Source organism: Ammospiza caudacuta, chromosome 4 (assembly GCF_027887145.1).
Source record: "Ammospiza caudacuta isolate bAmmCau1 chromosome 4, bAmmCau1.pri, whole genome shotgun sequence".
Lineage (NCBI taxonomy): Eukaryota > Metazoa > Chordata > Aves > Passeriformes > Passerellidae > Ammospiza > Ammospiza caudacuta.
This window is the reverse complement of record NC_080596.1, coordinates 72,913,866-72,927,090: the sequence shown is the minus strand read 5'-3', so window position 1 is coordinate 72,927,090 and position 13,225 is coordinate 72,913,866. Positions and strand designations below refer to the sequence as shown.

At 39.8% G+C, this 13,225-nt stretch overlaps 1 protein-coding gene across 1 annotated transcript in view; it reads right to left on the bottom strand.

Annotated features, from left to right (window-relative positions):
- Nucleotides 1–1,685: 1,685 nt before the first annotated feature.
- DNAAF9 (dynein axonemal assembly factor 9) overlaps nucleotides 1,686–13,225 on the bottom strand; it is a 75,764-nt gene continuing 64,224 nt past the window's right edge. The window contains exons 32-37 of the mRNA XM_058804358.1: nucleotides 12,500–12,606; nucleotides 11,747–11,821; nucleotides 11,393–11,595; nucleotides 9,767–9,832; nucleotides 9,364–9,457; nucleotides 1,686–7,943 (exon numbers count right to left, since the gene is read on the bottom strand). Coding sequence (XP_058660341.1) covers nucleotides 7,831–7,943; nucleotides 9,364–9,457; nucleotides 9,767–9,832; nucleotides 11,393–11,595; nucleotides 11,747–11,821; nucleotides 12,500–12,606 — 658 coding nt within the window. The 3' untranslated portion in view covers nucleotides 1,686–7,830. The remainder of the gene's footprint in view (nucleotides 7,944–9,363; nucleotides 9,458–9,766; nucleotides 9,833–11,392; nucleotides 11,596–11,746; nucleotides 11,822–12,499; nucleotides 12,607–13,225) is intronic.

The window sequence follows — 13,225 nt, the reverse complement described above, 5'->3', positions numbered from 1 at the left end:
ACCTTTCTACCAGTTTAAAACTTTTAAATGAAAACAACTCCAAATTTAAAAATTCCAGTTTAGGAATCTGTGAGTTTATTAAAGGAGTCAAAGCTTGACTTTTTGAATTTTACCCAATTAAAAGCTCAAGCAAGAAGGTCTAAATTAAAATAGCAGCTAAAAAATACCCCATAAAACCTTAAATTTTTATATTTTAATTTGAATACAAATTACATTTCTGCCAGCTTAAAAATTTTTAATTAAAACCATTCAAAGTTTAAAAATTCCAGTTTAGGAACCTGGGAGTTTATTAGTGTCAAAGCCTGACTTTTTGAATTTTACCCAATTTAAAGCTCAAGCAGTTTTGAGTTTGAATTTTACCCAATTAAAAGCTCAAGCAAGAAGGTCTAAACTAAAATAGCAGCTAAAAATACCCCATAAAACCTTAAATTTTTATATTTTAATTTGAATGCAAACAACTCACCTTTCTGCCAGTTTAAAAATTCTAAATGAAAACCACTCCAAGTTTAAAAATTCCAGTTTAGGAACCTGTGAGTTTATTAAAGGAGTCAAAGCTTGACTTTTTGAATTTTACCCAATTAAAAGCTCAAGTGAGGGCTAAATTTAAAATAGCAGCTAAAAAATACCCCACAAAACCTCAAATTTTTATATTTTAATTTGAATGCAAATAACTCACCTTTCTACCAGTTTAAAACTTTTAAATGAAAACAACTCCAAATTTAAAAATTCCAGTTTAGGAACCTGTGAGTTTATTAAAGGAGTCAAAGCTTGACTTTTTGAATTTTACCCAGTTAAAAGCTCAAGCAAGAAGGTCTAAATTAAAATAGCAGCTAAAAATACCCCATAAAACCTTAACTTTTTATATTTTAATTTGAATGCAAATAACTCACCTTTCTACCAGTTTAAAACTTTTAAATGAAAACAACTCCAAATTTAAAAATTCCAGTTTAGGAATCTGTGAGTTTATTAAAGGAGTCAAAGCTTGACTTTTTGAATTTTACCCAATTAAAAGCTCAAGCAGTTTTGAGTTTCAATTTTACCCAATTAAAAGCTCAAGTGAGGGCTAAATTTAAAATAGCAGCTAAAAAATACCCCACAAAACATTAAATTTTTATATTTTAATTTGAATACAAATTACTCACATTTCTGCCAGTTTAACAATTTTTAATTAAAACCATTCAAAGTTTAAAAATTCCAGTTTAGGAACCTGTGAGTTTATTAAAGGAGTCAAAGCTTGACTTTTTGAATTTTACCCAATTAAAAGCTCAAGCAAGAAGGTCTAAATTAAAATAGCAGCTAAAAAATACCCCATAAAACCTTAAATTTTTATATTTTAATTTGAATACAAATTACATTTCTGCCAGCTTAAAAATTTTTAATTAAAACCATTCAAAGTTTAAAAATTCCAGTTTAGGAACCTGGGAGTTTATTAGTGTCAAAGCCTGACTTTTTGAATTTTACCCAATTTAAAGCTCAAGCAGTTTTGAGTTTGAATTTTACCCAATTAAAAGCTCAAGCAAGAAGGTCTAAACTAAAATAGCAGCTAAAAATACCCCATAAAACCTTAAATTTTTATATTTTAATTTGAATGCAAACAACTCACCTTTCTGCCAGTTTAAAAACTTTAAATGAAAACCACTCCAAGTTTAGGAACATGTGAGTTTATGAAAGGAATCAAAGCCAGGCAGTGGATGGATACTGTTTATTGGTTCTTTCCATCACATCTGAGTTACAGGTGTAAAAGTCACACAAACTGCAGGTATAAACATGTAAAACAATACAAAAATAAATGGAAAGGTAATTTTATATTTACTGAATCAAGTTGTGTAATAAATACGAGAGGCAAAAAGCTTCAATCACACCATTCAGCTGAACTGAAGTTACAGTAGTGTTTGTAAATAACACGTTTTTCACTTAGACTTGCAAATATTAAAGCATTGAGAACTAGTATAAAAGTGAATTTTGGCACATTGAAAAGTGAGAAGTGTTACACCAGGATCTGGCTGTTGGGTAAAAATGAAGCAATTTCTCACGAGCTTTCTGAGGTACATTTTTAACAACCTAAGATTAGACCAACCTTGTGGTTCTACCAACTCACAGTTCACAATTCACTATACTAGTCACAATTTTTTTTTTCCCTTTTCAAGAATACCAAAGTATTCCAGAGCTTAAATCTGTGCAAATTCAGACAAGTTTCAATTAAAAAATAACAATAATTAAAAAAAAAATTCAACTTATTAGGGAACCCTCACATGCAACTCAACTCCTCCCTGCAATCCGGTGTGTTAATTGCAAAGTGTAAAACTGGATTAATCCCAAATTGCACAGCTTCAAATTCAAATATACTCCCAGATTGCAGAGCAGCTCAAGTTGCAAAGGTTCTCCTGCTAAGTTTGTCACATTTGAATCCTATAACTTCAGTAACTTCTGATCACACTCATTCTCGGTGAGGAGAAATTAAAAAACACCACCACAAGCTGCTAACAAAGGTCAGCAAAGCGTGGAAACCCCTTGAGGACTCTTCAGCGCTTCCCAAGCTCAGGAATGCCTGGACACAAATTTTTCCAAGTACAATAAAAAAGGAAAGGTGTAATGGCACTTTTGCTGTATCCAAACATCAGTGGGTTAGAAATGGTGCTTTTTTTTGTTGTTGTTTTTTTTTTTTTTTTTAATTATACAGTAGAAAAAATTGTTCAAACCTCGAGTTTCATCCTCACCTTGACTTCCAAGGAGTGAGGACACCAAATCCCCTGGGCTGGGGATTCCATACAGTACAAACAGCTCTGACCAGAGTACAAAAGTTACACTCTTCTTAAAAAAAAAGAAAATAATAAATTCAAAAAGCACTGCTGATTGTTAGAATTGACTCCCAAAAAATCAGCAACTGCTCTTCAACAGCAGCATCAGGCATTTCAGTCCTCAAAGAGTTTTCTTTTGAACAGTTTAACCATTTGTGCTAATATTTGTCACTAGGTTAAATTTAAATTTTTTTAAGTCCTTTCACCAAAACCGTTATTTTCCTTTAAAAAAAAAGAAAGGGGTGGTGCAACCCCTGACATCCATTTATTTGGGGAACAAATGGTGTCATCTGCAAGGCACTACTACATTTAAAGGATACCATTGTCACAGTTTCACTATTTCGGTATTTTTATTTACTTTTTTTCTTTTTATTTTGTTCTGGTTGAACGGTTGAAAGTCACAGTTTAAAAATAAAGGATAAAAATTGAGGTAATCAATTTCTTTCAATACCAAAATACATGAATTGAGCCAGTACCAGTCTGGTGAAAGGTCTTGGTAATACACAGCTATGACCATAGAGCACATGCAGCACAGCACAGGAGGGTTCTAGGCCTTTGTTCCAAGCTCTCCTGCTCCAGTTTTTAAGGAACATCTCAATTTGCACACTCACAACCCAATTATTTCCTTTTATTTTTGTTCACAGGGCTTGGAATTCCAGCTGGATCAAGCCCCATATCCATATTGATTTGAGAGCTGCACAAATTGGAGTTCTTAAAAAGAGTTCAGCAGAGCAAAAATCAGCTACAGCATCTTCATCTATTTTCAATCAATTGCACTTAAATCTACTCTGTATCCACTCAGGAGTTGAGACAAAGCCTCCAGCACGTGCCTGCTGTCCCAACCACTGCAATTTCTTCCCACATCACATCCCACTACTCTAAAAATATGGCTTTGCAGGTGAGAGAACTGGGACTGGAACAGCTGGGTTTACACTGAGTTCATTGGCAAAACAATTCCAATTGGAGCTCCATTTCCTAATGCCCCTTTTTATTGCAGCCCCACCACCACCAGAATTTTGGGATTCCTAAAAAATTCTGGGCTGTGAAATCATTTCATGCAACCAACTGGATTTAGTTGTAAACCCCTGGCAGCCCCCCCAAACCCCCTGCTAGCTACCTTTGCTCTACAGGCACTACAGGATATTAAGACTAAAATTTAGCCATGCATAGATAAAACTCACGAGCTTTATCAGGATGCTCCACACTTGTGATCCAGGGAATACCCCAGGAAAGCCTAAAAACACAAACTAATTGCTGGCTTTTACTGGCCTCTAACAGGATACAAGTAGTTTTTATATAAAGTCTCGTGGTGTGCAAAAAAAAAATAAAAATAAAATACTAAAGTCTTCAATTCAGACAGCTTTTTAAATCTAGGAGGAAAGCAAGGAATGAAACCTTATCAATATTTCTATCCCAGCCTGCAGCACCTGGAATTCCACCTCTGCACTGTGCAACACTCACGGGACAGGCATCCAGCAATGGAGACCAAAACCATCTAAAATGTGCTTCAGGTTACTGAAATTTCACTTATTTCATGTTCCAAAGGTAAAAAATACATCTCTTAGCAAAGTATAAACTCTAATTTAGCCTCAAGTTTGATGGCAGGGGTTAAATCTCATTTTCCTGCCTCGGGATGAGGCTGTGCAGATACATTTGAATTATTTTAAGCATCCTGCAAGAGATTTTTCATTCCATTTCTTGCTGTATCACAAACATCTGGTCAGAAAGAAAAGCTGCAGTTGCAGTAAAAGATTGAGCTGTCCCTAAGGCAAAGGAATATGAAAATAAAAAATTCCTGCTGGGCTGCTCTCGCCTAAATTCTGAACACATGCATGCTGCAATAATCTGCTTATTCAAATAAACTCCAATAATTACCTGTAAGTAGCTGCTAAGGTACTTTAGAATCCTTCAGGCAGGGATTTATAAAGCCTCCTTTAAAATGATACTGAATTAAGTCAGGACAGGCTGCCAGCATTCCTGTTCTATCATTTAGGAACTATAAAAATTCTGTTGCAAGTATTTAAAAAGCTGATTTCTCACCAGCACAGGGAAATGTTACAGCGTGCAAACTCTTCTGGAAGCTCCACAAACAAGTTCCTGCCTCTTTCAAGTAACATCCTTTGCTATTTTTTACCTTTGGAAATCATTTATCTTCATGAAAAGGAATTCTTCAGCTGAAGAATCTCCTCCTTGCCTTGCCTTGCCTCATTTTTAGGACTGCAATAGGAATCCTCCAGGGATAATCTAAGCAAGGTGCACATTGCAGCCAGCCAGGAAATATTTTCAAGAATCCCAATGAGAGCACTGGGAAGAAATTAAAGATTTCTCCACTGATTTCACCCTGAAATGTATAAATAGCTTTTCTTTAAAGTCAGAATTTCGAGTGCAGACTCAAACTGTGCTGAGGTTTGAGATGGGCTGAGCCCTGGCAAAGGTGGGGGTGGGAGGGTTCCCTCATCCCTCTCTTTGGGAACACCCTGACAGCTCTGGGATTAGGGACTTCACTGAGTTGTTCCCACTGTTTCCACAGTTTTCCCTTTGGGATTGCCCTGACAGCTCTGGGATTAGGGACTATGGAAAGTGTTCCCCCATTTCTTGCTCTGGGAACCCAACAACAGCTGTGGGATCAGGGACTCAGTTCTGAGTTTTCCCCACTGTTCCCCCATTTCTTGCTTTGGGAACACCCTGACAGTTCTGGGATTAGGGACTTTACTGAGTTCTTCCCACTGTTTCCACAATTTTCCCTTTGGGATTGCCCTGACAGCTCTGGGATTAGGGACTCAATTCTGAGTTCTTCCCATTGTTCCCCCATTTCTCGCTTTGGGAACATCCCAAGAGCTGCAGATTTAGGGATTCTAAATTTTTTGATCATTCTCCCATTTCTTGCTTTGGGAACACACCAAGAGCTGTGGGATTAGGTGCCCAACTGAGTTTTTCCCATTGTTCCCCTATTTCTCACTTTGGGAACTCTCTGAAAGCTCTGGGACCAGGGACTCATTTCTGAGTTCTTCTCATTGTTCCCCCATTTCTTGCTTTGGGAACACCCTGACAGCTCTGGGATTAGGGACTTTTTTGAGTTGTTCCCACTGTTTCCACATTTTTCACTTTGGGAATGCCCCAGAAACTGTGGGATCAGGGACTCAGTTCTGAGTTTTCCCCACTGTTCCCCCATTTCTCGCTCTGGGAACACCCTGACAGCTCTGGGATTAGGGACTTTTTTGAGTTGTTCCCACTGTTTCCACAATTTTCCCCTTGGGATTGCTCTGACAGCTCTGGGATTAAGGACTCTGAGAAAGTGTTCCCCCATTTCTCGCTTTGGGAATGCTCTGACAGCTCTGGGATTAGGGACTCAGTTCTGAGTTTTTCCCAATGTTTCCCCATTTCTCGCTTTGGGAACGTCCTAAGAGCTGCAGATTCAGGGATTCCAAGTTTTGAATCATTCTCCTATTTCTTGCTTTGGGTACACACAAACAGCTCTGGCATTAGGGACTCAATTCTGAACTTTTTCCCATTGTTCCCCCATTTCTCGCTTTGGGAATCCTCTAAAAACTGTGGGATTAGGGACTCAATTCTGAGTTTTTCCCAATGTTCCCCCATTTCTCGCTTTGGGAACGTCCTAAGAGCTGCAGATTCAGGGATTCCAAGTTTTGAATCATTCTCCCATTTCTTGCTTTGGGAACACACCACAGCTCTGGGATCAGGGGCTTTTCAGAGTTATCCCCACTGTTACTCCCCCATTTCTCGCTTTGGGAACACACCAAGAGCTGTGGGATCGGGGACTCAATTCTGAGTTTTTCCCATTGTTCCCCCATCTGTCACTTTGGGAACATCCTAACAACTGTGGGATTAGGTGCTCATCCAAGCTTTTCCCATTCCCCCATTTCTCACTTTGGGAATGCTCTGACAGCTCTGGGATTAGGGACTCAATTCTGAGTTCTTCCCAATGTTCCCTCATTTCTCACTTTGGGAACATCCCAAAGCTGCAGATTCAGGGATTCCAAGTTTTGAATCATTCTCCCATTTCTTGCTTTGGGAACACACCAACAGCTCTGGAATTAGGGACTCAATTCTGAGTTTTTCCCATTGTTCCCCCATTTCTCGCTTTGGGAACACACCAAGAGCTGTGGGATTAGGGACTCTGAGAAAGTGTTCCCCCACTTCTCACTTTGAGAACACCCAAACAGTTGCTGATTAGGGACTGATTAGGGATTAGTTCTGAGTTTTCCCCACTGTTCCCCCATTTGTCGCTTTGGGAACATCCCAACAGATGTTGATTAGGGACTCAATTCTGAATTTTTCCCCTTGTTCCCCCATTTCTCGCTTTGGGAACACACCAAGAGCTGTGGGATTAGGGACTCTGAGAAAGTGTTCCCCCATTTCTCGCTTTGGGAACACACCAAGAGCTGTGGGATTAGGCATTTTTCTGAGTTGTTCCCCTTGTTCCCCCATTTCTCGCTTTGGGAACATCCCAGCAGCTGTGGCATTAGGGACTCTCTTACTTTTTTTAATTATTCCCCCATTTTTTGCTTCAGGAACACCCAAAGAGTTCTGGGATTGGGGACTCTTCCGAGTCTGTTCCCCCATTTCTCGCTTTGGGAACCCCAATCCCACACCCTGAGCTCCCCCTGACCATCAATGCTCCTGTGCAACGATTTCCAAGGGACACCCAGGGATTGTTTGATATCTGCACCATGGCCCAATTCCACAATTACATTCTGACCTTGTTTTAGGAAATAAATCCAGTTTTGCTTCTTTTCTCCTCCTTCTTCTTCTTTTTCCCACGTTTCCACCACAAGCCAGAGATTCCAGGTGATGCTTTGGACAGTCTGGAATTAAGGTGAAGTGGAAGCAATCCTGACAGTACAAACAGCTAAGCAGTTACCATGTTAAATGCCAACCTCAGGGGAACAATCCCTTAGTTTGGGAAGGAGTGCTGAAAACAAACATTTCACTTGATTTCTTGTGAGCCAGAAGGACAAAAGAGCATTTTTGGTTCCTGACACAAGGACAGGAACACTCAGGATCCACATGCTTAAATCTTCTGCTCAAAGAGGTCGTGGTACTCCTGCTCCTCCAGCTCCCTGTTGTACTTCTCAATTTCCCTGTTGGCTTCTTCCAAGTAATCATTCATGAACTGGTCCATTACTGGTTGGGAAAGGTGAAGGAAGAACATTTGTGCAAATGGAGTTTAGTAGAAAAGAACATCCAGGTTTGAAGGAAGTGCCAGTTCTGGGACACTCAGTGAAAGCAGAAATTCAATATATTACTTTCTGGAAGTTCTACAGAAGTTCTCTAGAACTTCTAGAAGTTACCCCAACTCAGGGAATAAAGGAGCAGCACAAAGGGGTATTATTTTGCCAGAAGGAAGATCTAAGAACAGCAAAACCATAGCAGGGTTAAATGGGATGTTAGGAAGAAATTCTTCCCAGGGAGGGTGGTGAGGCCCTGGCATAGGTTACACAAAGAGGTTTTGGACTCCCCATCCGTGGAAGGTGCTGGAATGAGATCAGCTTCAAGGTCCATTCCAACCAAACTATCTGAGGACTCTGAACACATTTCCAGCTATTTAAAAGTTTAAAACTGCCCAAAACTCAAATCCCCCAGAAAGGCTTAACCAGGCCTGCAGCTTTCCCTGCCAAACACCAAGGGGGAGGTGGAGTGAAGAGTCCTGGAATGGTTTGGGTTGGGAGGAGCTTAAAGTTCATCTCATCCCACGCCCTGCCATGGACAGAGACACCTCCCACTATCCCAGGGTGCTCCAAGCCCCATCCAACCTGGCCTTGGACACTTCCAGAGATGGGGCATCAACAATTTTCCAGTGAAGTCCAAATTTGCTGTCGGGTTTTGTGTCCTGCAGACAGAAATCTGCTTAAAATTTTCAAGTTGTCCCACAGGACACAGGAAATAATTCTGTTCTTATTCCAAAGCAGCATCACCTGGATTTTTACCAAGTTTGGAGAAGTTACTGTGAAAACTAAACTGGGGTTATAAAACCAATTTGGAAGTTGGTGACCAAAGACAAAAGCAAAAGGAAGTTATGAAAATGAGAGAATCACAGAATCATTTAGGCTGGAAAAGCCCTCAGAGATCACCAAGGGCAGCTGTTAACCCAGCACTGCCATGGCCACCACTGAGCCAGGTCCCCAGGTGGTGACCAAGGACAAGAAGAACCTTGGCAAGGAATTTCAGGGTAAAACTAAGGACAAAAATATGATTGTTTTCACTGGAGTGTGTGCACACATGAAATTACATTCATTTGGAAGTTTTATCAGTCGTGCCCAGGCATTCAGTGCTATTACAGCACTATTTGGTTTGAAAAATATTTTTTTGACAAGCTGTGGTCCATAAATTATTCCCTGCATGAGCTCATGGGCAGTTTGGGGTTTGTTTTGTTGGTTCTATTCTGTTTCTGAGATCTTATCTCTCAAGAAAGGCTTTACAACTAAGCTTTAGCTGGCAAGGAACTGGTTCTTTACCATATCTGCTTTGGCACTTAACATTTCAGAGCTGCACAGTTCATTGCCTACCTAAAACCTCCCCCAAAACCCCCCATTTTAAAGGATACATGGATGATAATCCATTTTGTCACCAAAAAAATTCACAAATTGAGTCCCATTGTAAAAATAACCAGCTGGGAGTGGATCCAAGTGGCGTTTCACCTGCAGCAGGAAAAGAATTTAAATTAAACACCTGTAGAGACAGTCCTTACAAACTCAAATAGATAAAAGAAAATTAAAAGGCCATTACAGCAACCAAAGATGGCAAATTTTACACCTTCTCCTGCTTTCCAGAGTGAATTTGGAGCTCTGAGATCAGATTTATACCTCAAATCCCTCCTGGACAGCTCCAAAAGTGCTGTAATAATTTAGTGCTCAGCACACTTGTTGTGGCAGGTGCTCTGTCATCCAGATGGATATTTAAGGGAAACCAGCCAAAAGAAGGGTTGGTAAATTATTGCTTTTACTCACATGGATGTTTTTGATTTCCTGAAGGGTTAACATTCCTCTGGTTTTCAGGGCTTTCCTCTGAGGTTTCTGTATGAAGAAGGAGATTCCAGTTATGTGATACCACAGGTTAGTTGGTTAAAAAATAAATTAAAAACAAAAAAAACCCCAACCACCACATAGAAACATGTGTTTTTAAAAAATCATTTCTCAAATTATTCAGTTCCATGAAGGTACTCACAACTATGTTCTGAAAGCAAAAGTAAAAATTCACTGATCTTACAGAAAACACTCAGAAATTTAAAATTCTGTAAGTATTTTAAACAAGACAATTTAAATACAGCTTTACTGTAAGAAAGCTGGCACAGGAAAAGAAAAACAACTTCATTTTGAGCCTGAAAAATTCTGTAATCCTTTTCTTTCCTGCAGCATGTGGTAACTCTTAGAGCTATCTGAAACCCTCAATTAGCCATGACTGTACAAAAAGTGTTTATAGTCCTGAATTGCTCAAAGAGGAAACACTTCACACTTGAGATAAGCATTTAAGTTCCAAGTTTTCATAAAATTTAAGTAGTATTTCCACCAAGAGCTTTCTTACATGGCAAAGCATTTGTCTCCATATTTTACCCCCATGGTAAGTACAGAGCATGAGATAATCAGCACAGAAAATGGATTAATTCCCTGAATTAACACAGGGGAACAGAAGATGAGAACCTGAGCATTTCAGAAATTCAAAAACCTCAGAAATCTTGGAAACTTAGCAACTGCTCCAGCCACAGTCTGCAGGAAACACTTTTTCTCTTCCTATACAAATTTTTGTGTGCAAATCCTCCTAATCCATATAGAAGTAATAATGGAGTATTTTTTAACTTACAAATGTTCCAAAAAGTTGCCCAGAGAAGCTGTGGCTGCCCCAGGACCCCTGGAAGTGTCCAAGGCTATGTTGGACAGGGTTTGGAACAATTTGGGATGGTGGAAGGTGTCCCTGCTCATGGCAGGGAGGTGGAACTGGATGGGATTTAAGGTCCCTTCCAACCCAAACCATTGCAGGATTTTATGGATCTGTGATTCTGTCAATCAGCTGTGGCAATCCCTCTGTGCAAACTCTGCCTTCTGAGCTCCCTACAACACCACATTCCCTGTTCCTCACTCCTCATTGCATGGATACATCAGCCATGCAGAAATACACTAATTAAAGATGACAAAATGAACAGGACTCTACCCTCCATTTCAGTGGATTACTTCCAAGGAGGTTTAATTTAGTGAATCAAAACAAATTTTCAGCTTTGCCAGCATTCAGGTACTGGAAGAAGATTTATTTCACAGCACACTTCAGCCCTTGGCAATCACAGCTCAGCTAAATCATCCTGTGTTTATCCTGGACATAATCCATTTGCTCAAGCATTCAAGAGCAAATCAATCCATGAATAAGCTGTAGCAAGCACTAAAACAATACAGACATTACAACACACATTTGTAAACTCTTAGTCCCCTTCCTGAAATCCATCTGCACCCTAGAATGTCAATACCTTGGTAGAAGAAAAAAAAAGATTAATTAAGAAACCCAAACATTTCACTGAGCCACTCATTTTTTTCCTTTGGTTGTTAAGAAATGCCAAGCACAGAACAAAAGGAAACCTGCCCACAAACCTGTTTTGCAGTTTCTCTGAGCCAATCTTTGATATCCTCTTCCTTCAGGGAGCAGCCAATGAACACAAGGAAATATTCCTGTTGACTGCTGCAGTCTCTGGGATCATTTCTGGAATCAGGAGGAGTTGGCCCCTCTGGAACAGGCACCAGGCTGAGGGAATTTGCTGCTGTGTTGTGACACACTTCAATGACTTTATCAGCATCTAACAAGGAGAAGACAGAAGGAAGAGCCTGATAATTGCTAATCTAATCTAACATCAACACTGCTGCAGACAGAATCCAGGACAGAAATACTTTTTTAAACACCCATTAGGTGCAGTGTGATCACAACCCCTCAGAGTAATTTGCCCTTACCTGAAAACTTCACTTTGCCCATGATGTGATAAATGTTTCCAGAAAAAGGACTTGGCTTGAGCAACGACTTAATTGCTGTTTGAAACAGAAGATAAACAGATTATCTCAACTTATTTTTCTTCTCTTTGGTGGAGCTTCTGGTAAAACCTGTGCAACTGATCCCTAATCCACATCCCAGTGCTTCCAAAGGAAAAGCTGCTCCAGTGCCTTGGAGTCTCACTATGTAACATTTATTTTCTCATTCTTTGCCTTGGAGTTTGGGAAATGAGGTGTGTTTGGGATAAGGAACTCTCACAGTGTGTGTGGGAGGTAAAATCCTCTTTAACACTACTTGGCTAAGCAGAGGAAAGGTTTGGTAATGTATCTACTCTAGAGCTGAGTCTGTTTTCTAGGAGCTACAAAGAATTATTTGGCATAAAAAGTAGAAGCTGATGGTCACTTATAAAACTGTATTTCAACACTCCCAAATACAATGAGACATAAAATAAAAAAGCAAAGACAGGAAGCTGTCTCAGTCCTAGAAACCAAAAATTCAATTAGACTTTCATCTGAACAAAAATCATGGGACAATTTTCCAGAGCTGACACTAAGGAACAGAATTTACTGTACTTTTAGGAAGGAAAGCTGAGTTTTCAATTAAAAATCACCTTCAGCATGATTAAATAACTGTGTTACATCAGTGCCTTCCTTCCCCTCTATCCCTCAGCATTCCAAACTTGGATTTCAATCAAGTCAGGCAAAGTTCATTGGTACCTTTGCATTTGGTGACAAATCTTGTTTTCTCCAGAGGGCGGCTGAACCACACACAGATCTGAACCATGGGAGGGAACACAGGCCCAGCCCCATACCTGCCCTCATACCTGCACACAAAAACAAACACCTTCAACACACAGAAATCACAGCAGCTTCTGCTTCTCACCCAGCAAAAACCATCTGTTCTTTCACCACAGATTGAAAGGAAGGAAAATACAGAGATTTCTTCTCTGTGAAAATGTGCTGCCAACAGCATTGGGTTGGTCAAAGCACTCAGGATTCCTTTTTATGGAGTCTTGAAATGGTTTGAGTCAAAATGGACCTTAAAAATCATCTAATTCCCACCCCCACCATGGGCATGGACATCTTCCACTAGCTCAGGTTGCTCCAAGCCCTGTTGCTCCAAGCTGGCCTTGGACATTTCCAGGGATCCAGGGGCAGCCACAGCTTCCCTGGGCACCCTCCCAGGGAAGAATTTTCCCTAATATCTTATCTTTAGCTTAAAACCCTTCTCCCTTATCCTATCACCATCTACCCATGTAAAAACTCACATTTCTCCTTTTTTATGAGCCCTCTTTAGGTACTACAAGGCTGCAAAAAGATCTCCCTGGATGTTTTTGATGTTCTTGCTGCTTTCCTTCTCTTCCACACTATCCAGATCCAATTCTTGCATACTGTCATCAAATAGATTAACAGCTGCCCAAAAGTTTGAAATATTTTCTTTTC